A 15,000-nucleotide genomic window follows, 5' to 3' on the forward strand; every position below is an offset into this window, starting at 1 on the left:
CTTGTCGGTTACCAGATGTCCTTCGACACGTCCAAATCGAAGCTGACTCGCAGCAATTTTGCCATCGGCTACAAGACCGGGGACTTCCAGCTGCACACCAACGTGTGAGTGTCCAGTCTGAATGTGGAGTGTGCCGGTGCGGGAATGGTGGACGTTCCAGGACTGACGCGTCTCTGTGGTTTTGTTCATCAAAGTAATGACGGCACAGAGTTTGGAGGCTCGATCTACCAGAAGGTGAATGACAAGTTGGAAACTGCGGTGGACCTGGCTTGGACTGCAGGCAGCAATACAACGCGCTTTGGTATCGGAGCAAAGTACCAGCTGGACTGTCACTCTTCCGTCAGTGTGAGTACTGTCGGTTTCCCAGCGATTCTGGTTTTGCTCATGCCACCCATCCTCTTCCGAGTTGAAGGTTGCTGTTCATGGAAAGATTGATGTGCAAGCGTGTTTTGTGTTGCAGGCGAAAGTGAACAATTCGAGCCTTATTGGCCTTGGCTACACGCAAAAGCTAAGAGATGGTGAGTGCTTTGGTTTTAATCTTGTTTCGTTCCTTTGCGACTTGCATTCAGCCCGAGCAATTTGCGTTCCGTGGTGAGGGCGGGCGGTGCTGAGAGCATGGTGCCAACACTAGACCAGCAAACCGTTGTACTTGCTGAAAAGCAGGAAAGCAACTCTCAGGACACTTGGCTGGCCTGTAAGGCGGGGGTCTCCTCCTTGTCGAAGGCAGGGTTCCCCTCGAGATGAGGCAGACCTTGAGTCGTGCATGAACATGTGGCCATGTCCCCTGCGATGGCTGTTTGATTTTGTGAAATCGTGCAGTTCATGCTTCAATTGTGTGGGGATGCCATGCACTGATGTTATACATGGTTACAGGTTACTGTACTTTGGTGATTGAAGAAGAAAAGTTTTTATTTGATTATTTATTTGTTTTTATTCCTACTGGTCACTTGCTGGAGATCGCATGATCGTTACTTTCCTCACTAATGGTTTGGCATTCTTCTCGTCTCGCATTCCCAGGAGTGAAACTGTCCATGTCTGCCGTGCTGGACGGCAATAACATTCACGCCGGAGGTCACAAAGTTGGTGTGGGGCTTGAAATGGAGGCGTGAATGAGATAATAGTCGCAATAATCGTGTTCTGGGGAGTTGCGACACCACTTTCCTCTCCACACCCCCCCCCCCATCTTTGGGCCTAAAATTCTTATTGGCTGTACGCACGACCCAGTTACGGAGATCGAACCCCCCCGCCCCCCCTCTTCCTCCGTGTTCTTTGTGTACCATTGCATTTCCACACATCACCGAAATGCTCGATTATAGGTTTACGACCGCAGATTCTATTCTACTTTACTGTTTAGACATCTGGCCTGTTTCATTTCGACCTCTGAGCTGTTTCGTTTCCCTCGATTAAATGTCACCAAGCTCACCTGTCTATTTGTTTCTTTTTAAATTCTCATTGTTATTTACAATACCATTTTGAGGTTCGTTCTTGGTTGAAGCAACACGGCACTTTCAAAATGACTTGGTGCGCCACAGATTGCTCGGCGCGCATGCGCAGAAACGCCTCGTGACGAAGTCTATCGGGGTGGCCTTGAACGTATTTCGTAGCTCCCAGATAAAGGATCGTAGAATGAAATGCTCAAACTTTTAAAGAAGCTAAAAATACTTGGAAACGTACCTGCAATAAAGCATGGGTCCAGGAATCTAACCCAGATGCAGGTCAATGGTGAGTACACGACCTCTGAGCCACCTTTCATGGTATGGTAAAATGACCCCATGGTACAGGAGGCCTGAGCATTGTGATGTCATAATCTCACCACCTCGTTATCGGTGCTCTTGTGAAATGCAAACCTCTTACCTGGGTTCAGCTGTTCGCTGTTTGCTGTTCCCTCACGACTTTTTAAGGTCAAGTCTCATCACATGACTAGTCATTTGAAAAGACCACTTCAACCTGGGTGTGCTGTTGAGACGGTTCTCATCCTTTTGGAATGCAGCCATAAAACAGGAACCAATGAAAACCAAGGCAAATATTCTTGTTTGAATTGACCAATGATATTTATACAGTAGGGGCCCAAGGCCCTATTGGGGGTGGCAGGGGAGTAGTGGGTACATGTTCACAGCTGGTATCGATGCGGCATTTTTGAAATAACGTAATCTGCCCCAAAATGTCTGATGTGCAGAAACACCAGGAAGTTGAAGAGGTCAGGGTGAAATAAAATGTATTGGTTGTCTGGGCTGAGGATCTTTGCTTGGAATGGCTCAATAAGTTTCTTCGACGCTTGGAAAAGTACCTGAGAGAAAGGGTTGTGCCTCTGCACAACGAAAGATTTGGAGAATGTTCTCGCTTTCCCAGCTTACCGACCGGGCACCTGCTCGTACCACAAACTCCTTGCCAGGTGGGTCGATGGAAGGCGTGAGTGGACGAGCATGTGCTCACCACTTCCAGTGAATGGACCATGTACCAGGACTAAGTTCTGAACACCGATGGAGAGGACATCTGGGGTTTGTGAATGTTGAGAGTACGTTTATCATTGATCCACATTCGCAAACTGAAAAGCGGGGTTAAACAATCTGTTGCGTATGTACAGGATGTACGTGGTGTCTCTCGTCGTTCACTTTTCACTGCAACTGCTTGTTGGATGAGACGATTTTCACCATCGAGTGAAATTGGCTCCTGTCCCATGGGGAATAAATGTGGGTTTTTATTATTTTATTTTCTTAAATGTCATTGGTGCCTTCATTATGATGTCGTAAATGTACACAAAGAATGCTACATCCCATCGGTATGAAAAATTGAGGGTAATGTTTGGATAAATTTATGTCATTGGTCACATGGTTTAGCAGCCATCTCTATTATAATACCAAGCCTGCACACTAAAAACTCGGCTCGCCGTCACACGATCCCTATGAAATTGCTGTGGCACTTAGCGGACATGCCAACAATGTTTGGGAAGTCTTGGCGTTCCATAGTACCACTTGCATTTTGCACAATGCGTATTTTTGTCATTCCCCATGTAAGGTCATTCGTCTGCTACCAGCTATGTTGTACTGCTATCCCGTGCATGTGCATGGGTATCGCTAGTATTTATTAAAAAAAAAAACTTCAAGTCTTCTCTGAAACGGCTGAACGGATCAAGGCACAACTTTTCAGGTATGACCACCTATCCGTGAACATAAAGTTTCCCACGTATGACGTCGTAGGTCACAGGGTTTGGCAGCTATATTTGATTTACTCTAAAACCTTTAAAAAAAAATCTTTCCCAGAATGTCTGGACATATCGAGGGGAAAACTTCACATGTTCCCCAAGCTTTGACGATACCAGGGTGCTCCTGAAGAATTGATCACATGGTTTGGCAGCCATATTGGATTGAAGGAAAATATATATTTAAAATTGAACTGTTGCATTGATCGACGTGAAACCTCACAATTATGATGTCGTCGTTATGGGGAATATATGTTTTAAATTGTAACTTGATCGGATACATGGTCTGACTGCCATAATTATTAATTTATTTTTGATCTGGGTTATTTTTAAAATTATTTTGAATAAGGCTCTCTTGGCTGCTCCTGGATGGGTTTGAGGCTCGAGAAGAAGCAGTTGGAACCCCAAGTGCTGTCCAGGTTCCTCCTGATGACTTCATCTTTACTTTTCCCTTGTTTGGGTTCCTTCTGGTTACTCCAATGCAGGACATATTTTTTTATTTGGTCTTCCATTTGATTTTAATTTCATTTTTTTTTTTAAATCCCATTCCCAAATTGAATAAAGAGGACATAATTGGTCAGATGTCTGATCACAGCAGTACGTCTTGGTACCCAGTCATCACGACCAGCAGTTATAAAGTGCCAGTTCTGGTGTTAAGAGCGTACATCGAAAACCATTCAATGAATGAAATTGAAATTTTACCACATGTTAAATGACCAATCGATACGGCGTATATTACTTGGATGATGTAAACCCCCTCAGTACTTACATGGTGAATCAAAGTGTAATGTCCAGAGACAATGTCACTTCCTCATGTTAAAAATTAGAATCATTGTAATTGTGGTCGACTGGTGGGGGGGGGGGGGAAAAAAAAAAAAAAAAAAAAAAAAAAAAAAAAAGTGAAGACGTCCGATTTGGAGTTTCAACGATCTCCCGATTTACACTTCATCAATCTGTTCTAGCACTTTTATCAGCCTTGGTAGTTATGAAAACACTCAAATGAGAATAAAAGTTACTTCATAAAGGTTTATGAATGTACTCTGTCGTGAGCTTTTCAAAGTATAATATTTGTATACATTTACCTTGGCAGTGTAGATACAATTACAAATTTGCCGCCAGAAGAGTTGGCTCGTACCAAGTCCTTCTCTCAGCTGCTTGGGGTAAGTGTTCCATGAATGTACCATCTCGTTTATCGTGGTGGATGGAGCTACAGAAGCTGTTATATATATTTATATATATATATATATATATATATATATATATATATATATATATATATATATATATATTGTTTGGTTCTGGGGCCACAAGAGAAATTATTCTTGATTTTTGCATCTATTGGTGAAAGTTGAACCGTGCGTGTCATATATTGCCTATGCTGGAATGTACTGACAGTAAATGGTACGAGCCTGCCACCTCTCGATCAAGGATATTTCTCTTACTGTATTTATTCCTCTATTTCCATGAGTACGATTAATCATCTCAAAATTGCCACTCTTTTGTCAAAATGCTGAAAATTGTTTCAGATTATTTGATTTACAGATTTTGTGCGAGTCACGGCAGGTTCAAAGTCGCTAAACACGCAGTGCATGCACGAAAGGCCTCGTTTAGCATTCATACGTCATTTTGAAAGTCACCTACTTCTCATCACTTGTGCCAAACCTTCTTGGAAATCCACAAATTTTGAGGGGGGTATTTACAAGTTAATTTCCCTTTGTAAAATGGCTGCCATGAGCAGACCGGACCAAACGGGTTAAGGGTTGACATCTTTTGTATCAGCACTTGTCTCATTAAACCAAATACCGTCTTTCGTACATCTGTCCAATAATTAATCGTTAATGACGAGGTGTGATATATTTATTGAGGGTTTTTACATTGATGATCTGGTGTCGTGTATTTAATATATATTTTTTTAAACAAGCTCAAATGAGCTAAGATCCTCGTCTTCTTAGTGATGACGTCATAGTTATCAGGTGTGTGGGGAATTATCTTTAATGCCCTATTCGATTCCATCTGAAGTATTCCAAAAGCATGTGTTGTTTTGGAGATGATTGTTTATGCGATTTCCATTGCTATATTATGTCATAACTTTCTTGGAAGAATTTCCTCAATCTGAGATGGTTACTGTTTGCGTGTGAGCTTTCTGCATGAACATGTCAAGTTTCAAGATGTTCTGATGAAAACTCTTGGTTGTGAAACAAAACATTTCAGAAAATAGTGATGACGTCATAACGAATGTGATGTATCAGACTTGCGTCAAATCATCTGTGCAAATGCCCCGTTTGATTCCGGCATACATAATTCAAAAAGCTTCCCTAGTTTCGGAGATAATGGTATAGGCGATTCCCATCAGTGGTAATATGACGTCATAAGTTTTTTTTGTTTGTTTTTTTTTTTTTTTCTAGGAAGAATTTTCTAAATCGGAGATGGTTACTGCCTGCGCGTGGACTTTATGCATATACATGCCACTTTTCACGAAGATCCGATGAAAACTCTGGACTGTGGAAAGAAATGTGAAAAAATAGGAATGACGTCATAATGATGTATTATTTGTGCGTTAAATTATCTCTGCTAATGCCCCGTTCCATTCCCGCAAACAGGATTCAAAAAGTTTTCCTAGTTGCAGAGAAATCTTTTTGGGCGATTTCCATTAGCGGAGACATTATGACGTCATAACTTTTTTTCTAGGATGAATTTTCACAATCGGAGATGTTTACTGTCTGCGCAGAGTATTTTTGCATATATATGCCAAGTTTCAGGAAGTTTCGATGAAAACTAGGCTGTGAAACAAAAAAGTCCACAAGAACAACAACGTGAGTAAGACTTCGAGATCCTCCGATGAGATCCAAAAATAAAGTTGGACAAGCATTCAGGAAATTTTGGGAACAAGGTTATCCCAAGAAATGCCAAATATTTATTTGATTAGTTGCGCACGTGCGCGCACACACACTTGGTGTCTTTTGGATTGTAACTACCTTATAGGACTGGTCGCACCATCACGAGCTTGGCGTGGGACATACTCTTTTCGCTCAAGGACTTTGTAATAAAAAATTCTGGGTTGCAAGGTTTACAACTACATAGACCCAGTTTTCCATTTCCAAACAACAAGGCCATCCGAATGGTTTCAATGGATTATAATGTATCCGTGAAAACTGACACGTACATCTGTCACTACTCATGAGAACACACCAGCACCGAAGGGTGTTCCATACCACGGAGGGCATAACTACCCCTAACCTTAACTTATGGAGAGGGTGGACCATCAGCAGCACACCCATATTCCTCGCAACGATATTTGCAGCCATGTTCTGGATATGAAAAATGGGTGCTCTCTCCTCCTGCCAGAACTGGATATGAAAGAAGGATGCTCTCTCCACCTCTGTTTTAATCCTTTTGATGCCAGTCATGCTTTCACACAAGCATATATGTAGTGAGGAGTTAACTCACCTGATTTGGGGTGTGACGGAGCCACAGTGGACCGAATTGTATTATTTTTCCGATTCGTGGTGTGACGGAGGTGGAGGTTCTTATTCTTGCGTATGGCAGCTATCATTTCTTGGAAGCGTGACTGTCGCTGATGCAGTGCCCCTCTACCAGTACACACTGGTACTCATTTTGCCAACGTCAGAAGGATGACAGGCTGAGTCAACTCCCTGGTGTATTAATTAAGCGGTCAACGGGGCTTGAACTCAGGACCCCAGGATCCCAAGCTGCAACCCAAACCACTAAGCCAACACCAGGCTCCGGAGGAGGTAAGAATAGCACTTCATGAAATGAAAACGGAAAGCCTGTGGACCGTCGAATGATGTAGTCGAGTTGAAGGCACGAAAGGAAACGAGGGAGTTCAGAGGATTATTGAGTTGATTAAGGAAGTGTGGAGTGAGGATAAGATATCAGGTGAATGTAGGAAGACCATCTATCTATAATTCCAGCAGTCTGTCTGTCTGTCTGTCTGTCTGTCTGTCTGTATGTCTGTCTCTGTCTGTCTGTCTGCGACCACTGTTTCTCGACGACCGCCGGTCCGATCGGATTGAAACTTGCCAGGAATATTGCCGGGGACCCGCGGATGTGCCTTTTCGAGGTTTGATATCGATCAGACGAGCGTTTCCAAGTTACAGCCATTTATCTGTCGACCAATGACAAGACACGGTGCTATGACGTCACGAATGACGTCACAAATAATGGTTATTTATTTATTTGCACGATCGACGGTCCGATCTGATTGAAACTTGCCAGGAATATTGCTGGGCCCCGCAGATGTGCCTTTTCGAGGTTTGATGTCAATTGGACGAGCGGTTCCCAAGTTACAGCCATTTATCTGTTGACCAATGACAAGACACGGTGCTATGAGGTCACAATTAATGTTCATTTATTTATTTATTATTTATTATTTTTTATTTTTGCACAATTGACGGTCCGATCTGATTGAAACTTGACAGGAATATTGCTGGGGACCCGCGGATGTGCCTTTTCAAGGTTTGATATTAATTGGACGAGCGGTTCCCAAGTTACGGGCATATATCTGCGAGAGAGGGGGACGGGAGAGGGAGGGGATGAGAGTGGGGGCGAGAGAGATGGGGGGAGAGAGGGGGCAAGAGAGGAAGGGTGAGACTAGGGGGAGAGAGGGGGCGAGAGAGGAAGGGTGAGACTAGGGGGGAGATAGAGGAAGGGCGAGACTCGGGGGGGCGAGAGAGGAAGGGTGAGACTAGGGGGAGAGAGGAAGGGCGAGACTTGGGGGGAGAGAGAGGGGGGGCGAGAGAGGGCTGCACATACTGGCACTCGCCTACGGGCCCGCCCCTACGGGCCCGTACTCGTAATACCAATTTTCAAACAGAAAGGGGACATATTTGACTGTGGAAACTACAGAGGGATCAAATTGATGGAGCATGCTTTGAAGTGACTGGACAGCATTATAGATCTCAGGCTAAGGGAGGTTTTGAAGATAGATGAGATGCAAGGAAGGGGACACAGTGGATGGGATTTTCATCATGAGACAGATTCAGGAAGGAAATAAGAAACTGCACTGGGCATTCATAGATCTAGAGAAGGCATTTCATTGGATTCCAAGAGAAGTAGTGTGTTGGTGTTTGAGGAAGAAGAGCATGATTGTTAATGCATGTGGGAGCCAATGAATGGGGACTCGTATTGTAGAGTGGAGGTTGGTCCACACTGAGTCCATTCCTCTTTGTAACAGTCTTGGTCATAAGAGCTTAAGAGAAGAGTGCTGGAATGAAGGTAAAAAGACAGGTCATGGTGTGGTGTAGAGAAGGTGACTATTCTCGACGTGAGGGGTGGAGAGCCGACACAGGTGGACAAGTTCAAATATCTTGGTTCATCACGAAAGGAAGGAGGAGGTTCATGTGAAACAAATCCAGTTTAGAGGAAGGCAGCATGGGCAGAATGAAAGGGAGTTGGTGGAGTCACAAACATGGACTTTGAGAAAAATGGAGGAGTTGCTCGAGAGGATCCAGAGATGAGACCTCAGGGTGTCACTGATTTTAAAGAGTGGTTGAAGAATGAGGAGATGCACAATAGATCTCGAGTTGTGTGTCACAGAAATGATTAGAGAGATGAGGTTGTGGTGGTTTGGACACGTGAGGAAAACGGATGAAGAAGCAATCAAAGCATGGAATGAGCCAATTCGAGGGAAAAGATCAAGATGATAGAGGGAGGTCATGGAAAGGGACTTGAAGAATGTGGGATTAAGATCGAGGGGAAGATGCAATGGAGGACAGCGAGGGGAATTGAGAAGGCATATCCGAGTGACTGACCTCCAACCTTTTGAGATTAAGGCACAGAAGACGACCTCTAACTTGGAATTTGAGTAAACGAAGTAATCACTGTTTCTGGCACTTTGTGTGATTCACTGCTTTCAGCTCTCTGGCTTTACTGAGGGTGAGTACAAAACCAGGGATACTTTGGCAAAGCCACTAGAGGGAGTCAGTGCCAGAGATCGGGGTTCCAAGAGCAAAATCACAGGATCGTTGGCAGGAGATGAGAGCAAGACACGAGGAGGGTGCTGGGGTAGGGGGATGGGTACTGGGAGAGGGGGAGGGGTTGGTATCTGAGCTGCCCCGCACTCGGCTCCCTCCAGTCAAGTTGAGCGAGCTGTAGACGCAGACAGGACGAGCTGTGTTCAGGAGTGGTGTGGAGGGGTCACGTAAATTGTGGTGTCTCACCTGTGTTTGGTGACCACCACAGTGTGGTGGGGAGAGCACCTCAGAAGGTAATGTTTGTGGTTCGTTTAATCAGTAACTAGCAGATGTACTTTCTTTTGACTATTTACAAACCTTCCAAACCACAACCAGACTAGTTAAACAGCTCAGCTTTGATGTTGATAATCTTGGAACGTTTACAGATTGGTCTTTACTGGAGACCCTCTGAAGAACACTTTGAGCCTCATGGCAGCCCAACGAAGGTCCTTGCAGCAGTGCAGCTCATTATTGCTGATCTACAGGGCTCTTGCCCTGATCACTTCATTGAGTCCCACTCGAGGTCGAGGAGGGGAATCGAATGGTAAGTCACCAGCGTTAACACCCGGAGGTCCTCCAGCAAGGTGGACCCTTTACGAGCATAGACTTTAGATTCATACTGGACAGTACATGAGGACATACTTATGGACTAGTTATAACAAGAACCTTCCAGCCTCAAAGATCATCAACAGGTGATTCTTCAGTTCGTTCTTATTCGTTTCAAGGTAATCTTGAAGCACTTAGGATGTTGGACAAGACTGCCTTCCAGTTGAAACAAAGGTGTGTTGATTATGTTGTCATCGTATGCTCGCTATGTTGTGGACGATGCCATGGAGGCCACATTGGTACACAGTGGTATTAAGAGAATGCCAGAGGGTCAACCCATGTGGTGTTCAGCTTTGTGGAGCCTTGACACCTGGTTAGGGCAGGAATATGGAATTTGTTCAGGGTTAGGGCACATTATGGCCTACTTCTTGCAAAAAAAATACCCTGGGATTTTTAAGGTCCACTAGCCAATGCTGTCAGACGAATCTCCAGGTGAAGGTCCATCCGAAGGGATGTTGCACTCTGTGATGTAACCTCCTGCCTTGAAGCACCGGTTAGTCCTCCAGGTATTGATGAATGGGAAGGAACCGTAGAGTTGGACATCGAACAGATCAGACAAAAGGCAACGCTGTTCCGTGTTTGTACTTGAACTTGTGTGTCACATCTGGTTTGACCTGCTGACTTAGTACAGCTAGTACTAACAAAGTCAAATGTCATCCCTCCCTCCATCCCTGCAGTCACAGAGAGGATGCCAAGCACGGACGATTCTTGTCTCTTCCAAGGTCGCTCGTACGACCCCGGCGAGATTTGGCACCCATTCCTCGCTCCTCGTGGAATAGACCACTGCATCACATGTACATGCGTTCAGGTATTCGAGATGCACATGCTCAGCTCGGCTGACTATCTCAGAACTCTGTATCAGGAGCAAACTGGCCCATTTATTTATTACCTACACAAACACGGTCGGATGTTTCACTGACTCACTCCCAACTCTAATCATCTCGATTATCCCCCACCCCTTTCCTTCCATGTCTCACGAATAATAACTTTTTTTTTTTTTTTGCTAAGCAAATTTTAAGCAATGCCTAATTAACGAATAAATAAATAAATGATTACTTTGTCAACATGACACACGTTGTCCGATACGGTGCTCAAGCTTGACGTGGTGCTGTGTATTAGGATGGCAAGGTGCGGTGCGGTGCAATACGGTGTCCGTACCTGACTTGTACCCGCTCAGAACGAAAACCTGGATCCTGCTGTCCTCGCTGTGTCGGTACATCCCTTTACCTGTCTCTCCTTGTTGAAGCTTACATTGATTGTTGGAAAATGATACTTGTTGAGGTTTGAGGGTGGGGATGGATGTGACCACTCGTTCAATTCCAAGACCCGAGGAGTAGTTCCCAAGAGTTGTTTGATGTCTGGATAAGGTGGTTCATAAGACTGATGATGTACATCTGAATGCCCATTGTGTGGTGTCATGCCATCGAGGTTGAGGCGTATGCCTGATAATGGGTGACAAAAGACCAATGGCCGTGAGGGTTTCATGACGACAGTCGGAAGGATGACATAATGTCTCAGCTACCTCCAGAGAAAGTTTTAAGAAACCTCTCCCTTTGTTTGAGACAGCTAAAGTATGATGGTTATTGTCACTTTAATTTGTTATGGTATGGTAACACATGCTGCCGGGTCTCTGTCCACAGCTCCTCGGCCGGTTGCCCGGTCGTGCCGCTTTGGGGGTTCACTGTACGGACACGGCAACACCTTCGTTCCCACGAGCCGCGTCATGGCTCCGTCCCAGCGCTCCGACCAATGCGTGCAGTGCGCTTGCTCGGTACGGCTCACACCTGCCTGTGTACAATCATCCAGGTTGGGTAGGGTGGGGGAAGACCTTGTTCCGAATGCATGACTGCACAGCCCATTGCATACGAGAGTATGACATTTGTACGTAAAAAAAAAAAAAAAACAGACAGGCACACCAAAGTTCAGCTTTACAGGCTGGTGGATTGTGGTCCACGGGTGTTTTTTGTTTCCTGCACGTCGGTAAACACAGTAAATATTTTCTCTTGCAGAACGGGAAAACGTACTGCGCGCTCAAAACGTGCGCACCACTCAACTGCTCCAGCACTTCTGCAGCACACACTTGCTGCCTTGTGTGCAAAGGTCAGTTTGCGAGGACAACACAAACGATGACGCAAATTAACATTGTGGCAAACAAAACTAATAAATCCTTCCTCGTGTCTACAAGTTGTTCCACCTTTCAATTGTTAGACCGTCCCATTATTAGACGAGCCCGCCGTCCCATTAGTCCACCGTCAGCGTTGCCTTCTCCCCTTGCCTTTTACAGAAGTCTTGACACAATAAATAAACAAGAAAAAGAGCAATAAATAATTCTTATGAAATTAATCAAAAAGACCGGTGTGGTGCAGTGGCCGCGTGGTGGTGCATTGGAAAGCACCTCGTCCTTTGGGGAGGAGGAGCTTTCCCTGTTTGCAATGTGGGGAGATGAAGTAATCCTGTGGTGTCCTTTGTGCCACTGTACCACGCCCAAATACCTTGCGTGGGTTGCGCAGGGGTAAAGGGACCATCCCTAAATGTGACCACATCTGGGGGGGGCGTGACCCAGAGGAGCCACGAGGCTCACGGTGTGATTGCATTTATGACAACGCATATCCACCTTTCCTCATGATCTATCGCAAGATGTTCACTGTGATGGTGGAGCAGTCAATGAGCCCAGACCGTCTGATGTTGGCAGAGCCACCAGAAGGTGGAGGGGGCAGTGTCCAACAGATCCAGATCATTACCAGAGGAGGAGCACAACAAGAAGAGGTGGTATGTTGAGAACCTTATTCACTCTTCACTTGCTATTTCCTTATCAAACTCTTCGCTCGAATGCCTGCACTTATCAAATTGGTACGAGGATAAGCAAGGTAAAGTGTTCTCTTCACTAGTAACAGGCATATTTACCTTATCTATCGATAAATCAATTTAATTGGTTAATGTAATGATGTCACTGTCAGTAACAGGTTAACATCGATTGAAGACATTTCAATGGACAATGCGAACCCGAACCCAACATCAAACTAAACGTTAATGCTAAGCCTAACTACAAAGTCATACTAATTGCAACCTGAACCCTAACTTAACACCCGTGCGAAGATTGCCAATCTGAACCCAAACTCTAACGTAACCCTCATGCTAAGATTGCCAATCCGAACCCGAACACTAACGTAACACCCATGCTAATATTGCCAACCCGAACCCTAACGTAACCCTCATGCTAAGATTGCCAATCCGAACCCGAACCCTCATGCTAAGATTGCCAATCCGAACCCGAACCCTCATGCTAAGATTGCCAATCCAAACCTGAACCCAAACTTAACCCTCATGCTAAGATTGCCAATCCGAACCCGAACCCTAATGTAACACTCGTGCTAAGATTTCCAATCCGAACCTGAACCCAAACCGAACCCTCATGCTAAGATTGCTAATCCAAATCCGTACCCTAACTTAACCCTCATGCTAAGATTGCCAATCCGAACCCGAACCCTAATGTAACACTCGTGCTAAGATTTCCAATCCAAAGCTGAACCCAAACCGAACCCTCATGCTAAGATTGCCATTCCAAACCCGAACCCTAACTTAACCCTCATGCTAAGATTGCTAACTCGAACCCCAACTTTACCCTTTTTGTCTCATTAGTGACGTCACTCTGCATCAATCAATGAAATAACTCAGTAAAATTACGGTCATGTTAATACCGGCTACGTAAACTTCACTTCCAGGTGATATACGGCGGTGCCTGGCTTGCTTCTCAACAAAGTTATGTTATGATTATTAGCATGATATATATATATATATATATATATATATATATATATATATATATATATATATACAGTGGGGAGAACAAGTATTTGATACACTGCCGATTTTGCAGGTTTTCCCACTTACAAAGCACGTGGAGGTCTGTAATTTTTGTCATAGGTCCACTTCAACTGTGAAAGACGGAATCTAAAACAAAAATCCTGAAAATCACATTGTATGATTTTTAAATAATTATTTTTCATTTTATTGCATGAAATAAGTATTTGATACATCAGAAAAACAGAACTTAATATTTGGTGCAGAAACCTTTGTTTGCAATTACAGAGATCAGACGTTTCCTGTAGTTCTTAACCAGGTTTGCACAAACTGCAGCAGGGATTTTGGCCCACTCCTCCATACAGATCTTCTCCAGATCCTTCAGGTTTCGGGGCTGTCGCTGGGCAACACAGACTTTCAGCTTCCTCCAAAGATTTTCTATTGGGTTCAAGTCTGGAGACTGGCTCGGCCACTCCAGGACCTTGAGATGCTTCTTACGGAGCCACTCCTTAGTTTCCCTGGCTGTGTTTCGGGTCGTTGTCATGCTGGAAGACCCAGCCACGCCCCATCTTCAATGCTCTTGTTGAGGGAAGGAGGTTGTTGGCCAAGATCTCGCGATACATGGCCCCATCCATCCTCCCCTCAATACGGTGCAGTCGTCCTGTCCCCTTTGCAGAAAAGCATCCCCAAAGAATGATGTTTCCACCTCCATGCTTCGCGGTTGGGATGGTGTTCTTGGGGTTGTACTCATCCTTCTTCTTCCTCCAAACACGGCGAGTGGAGTTGAAACCAAAAAGCTCTATTTTGGTCTCAACAGACCACATGACCTTCTCCCATTCCTCCTCTGAATCATCCAGATGGTCATTGGCAAACTTCAGACGGGCCTGGACATGCGCTGGCTTGAGCAGAGGGACCTTGTGTGCGCTGCAGGATTTTAATCCATGACTGCGTAGTGTGTTACTTATGGTTTTCTTTGATACTGTGGTCCCATCTCTCTTCAGGTCATTGACCAGGTCCTGCCGTGTAGTTCTGGGCTGATCCCTCACCTTTCTCATGATCATTGAGGCTCCACGAGGTGAGATCTTGCATGGAGCCCCAGACCGAGGGAGATTGACTGTTATCTTGAACTTCTTCCATTTTCTAATAATTGCGCCAACAGTTGTTGCCTTCTCACCAAGCTGCTTGCCTATTGTCCTGTAGCCCATCCCAGCCTTGTGCAAGTGTACAATTTTGTCCCTGTTGTCCTTAGACAGCTCTCTGGTCTTGCCCATTGTGGAGAGGTTGGAGTCTGATTGAGTGTGGACAGCTGTCTTTTATGCAGATAACGAGTTCAAACAGGTGCATTTAATACAGGTAATGAGTGGAGAATGGGAGGGCTTCTTAAAGACAAAACTAACAGGTCTGTGAGAGCCAGAATTCTTA

The 15,000-nt window shown here is 44.8% G+C and overlaps 2 protein-coding genes across 4 annotated transcripts in view; both read left to right on the forward strand.

The window, feature by feature from the left end:
- LOC147009189 (non-selective voltage-gated ion channel VDAC2-like) overlaps positions 1-1,422 on the forward strand; it is a 56,559-nt gene extending 55,137 nt beyond the window's left edge. For both annotated transcript variants that reach the window (XM_085863084.1, XM_085863083.1), the window contains exons 6-9: positions 1-104; positions 195-345; positions 461-518; positions 1,018-1,422. The exon at positions 1-104 is cut by the window's left edge and continues 124 nt beyond it. In XM_085863084.1, the coding sequence (XP_085719210.1) occupies positions 1-104; positions 195-345; positions 461-518; positions 1,018-1,109 (405 nt within the window). In that variant the 3' untranslated portion in view covers positions 1,110-1,422. The remainder of the gene's footprint in view (positions 105-194; positions 346-460; positions 519-1,017) is intronic.
- Positions 1,423-9,268: 7,846 nt separating this feature from the next.
- LOC147009190 (chordin-like protein 1) overlaps positions 9,269-15,000 on the forward strand; it is an 11,484-nt gene continuing 5,752 nt past the window's right edge. For both annotated transcript variants that reach the window (XM_085863410.1, XM_085863411.1), the window contains exons 1-7: positions 9,269-9,425; positions 9,558-9,715; positions 10,455-10,585; positions 10,897-10,990; positions 11,418-11,548; positions 11,787-11,877; positions 12,470-12,546. In XM_085863410.1, the coding sequence (XP_085719536.1) occupies positions 9,601-9,715; positions 10,455-10,585; positions 10,897-10,990; positions 11,418-11,548; positions 11,787-11,877; positions 12,470-12,546 (639 nt within the window). In that variant the 5' untranslated portion in view covers positions 9,269-9,425; positions 9,558-9,600. The remainder of the gene's footprint in view (positions 9,426-9,557; positions 9,716-10,454; positions 10,586-10,896; positions 10,991-11,417; positions 11,549-11,786; positions 11,878-12,469; positions 12,547-15,000) is intronic.

This window comes from Eptatretus burgeri, chromosome 17, assembly GCF_056783735.1.
Source record: "Eptatretus burgeri isolate ZD-2024b chromosome 17, Ebu_testis_v1, whole genome shotgun sequence".
NCBI lineage: Eukaryota > Metazoa > Chordata > Myxini > Myxiniformes > Myxinidae > Eptatretus > Eptatretus burgeri.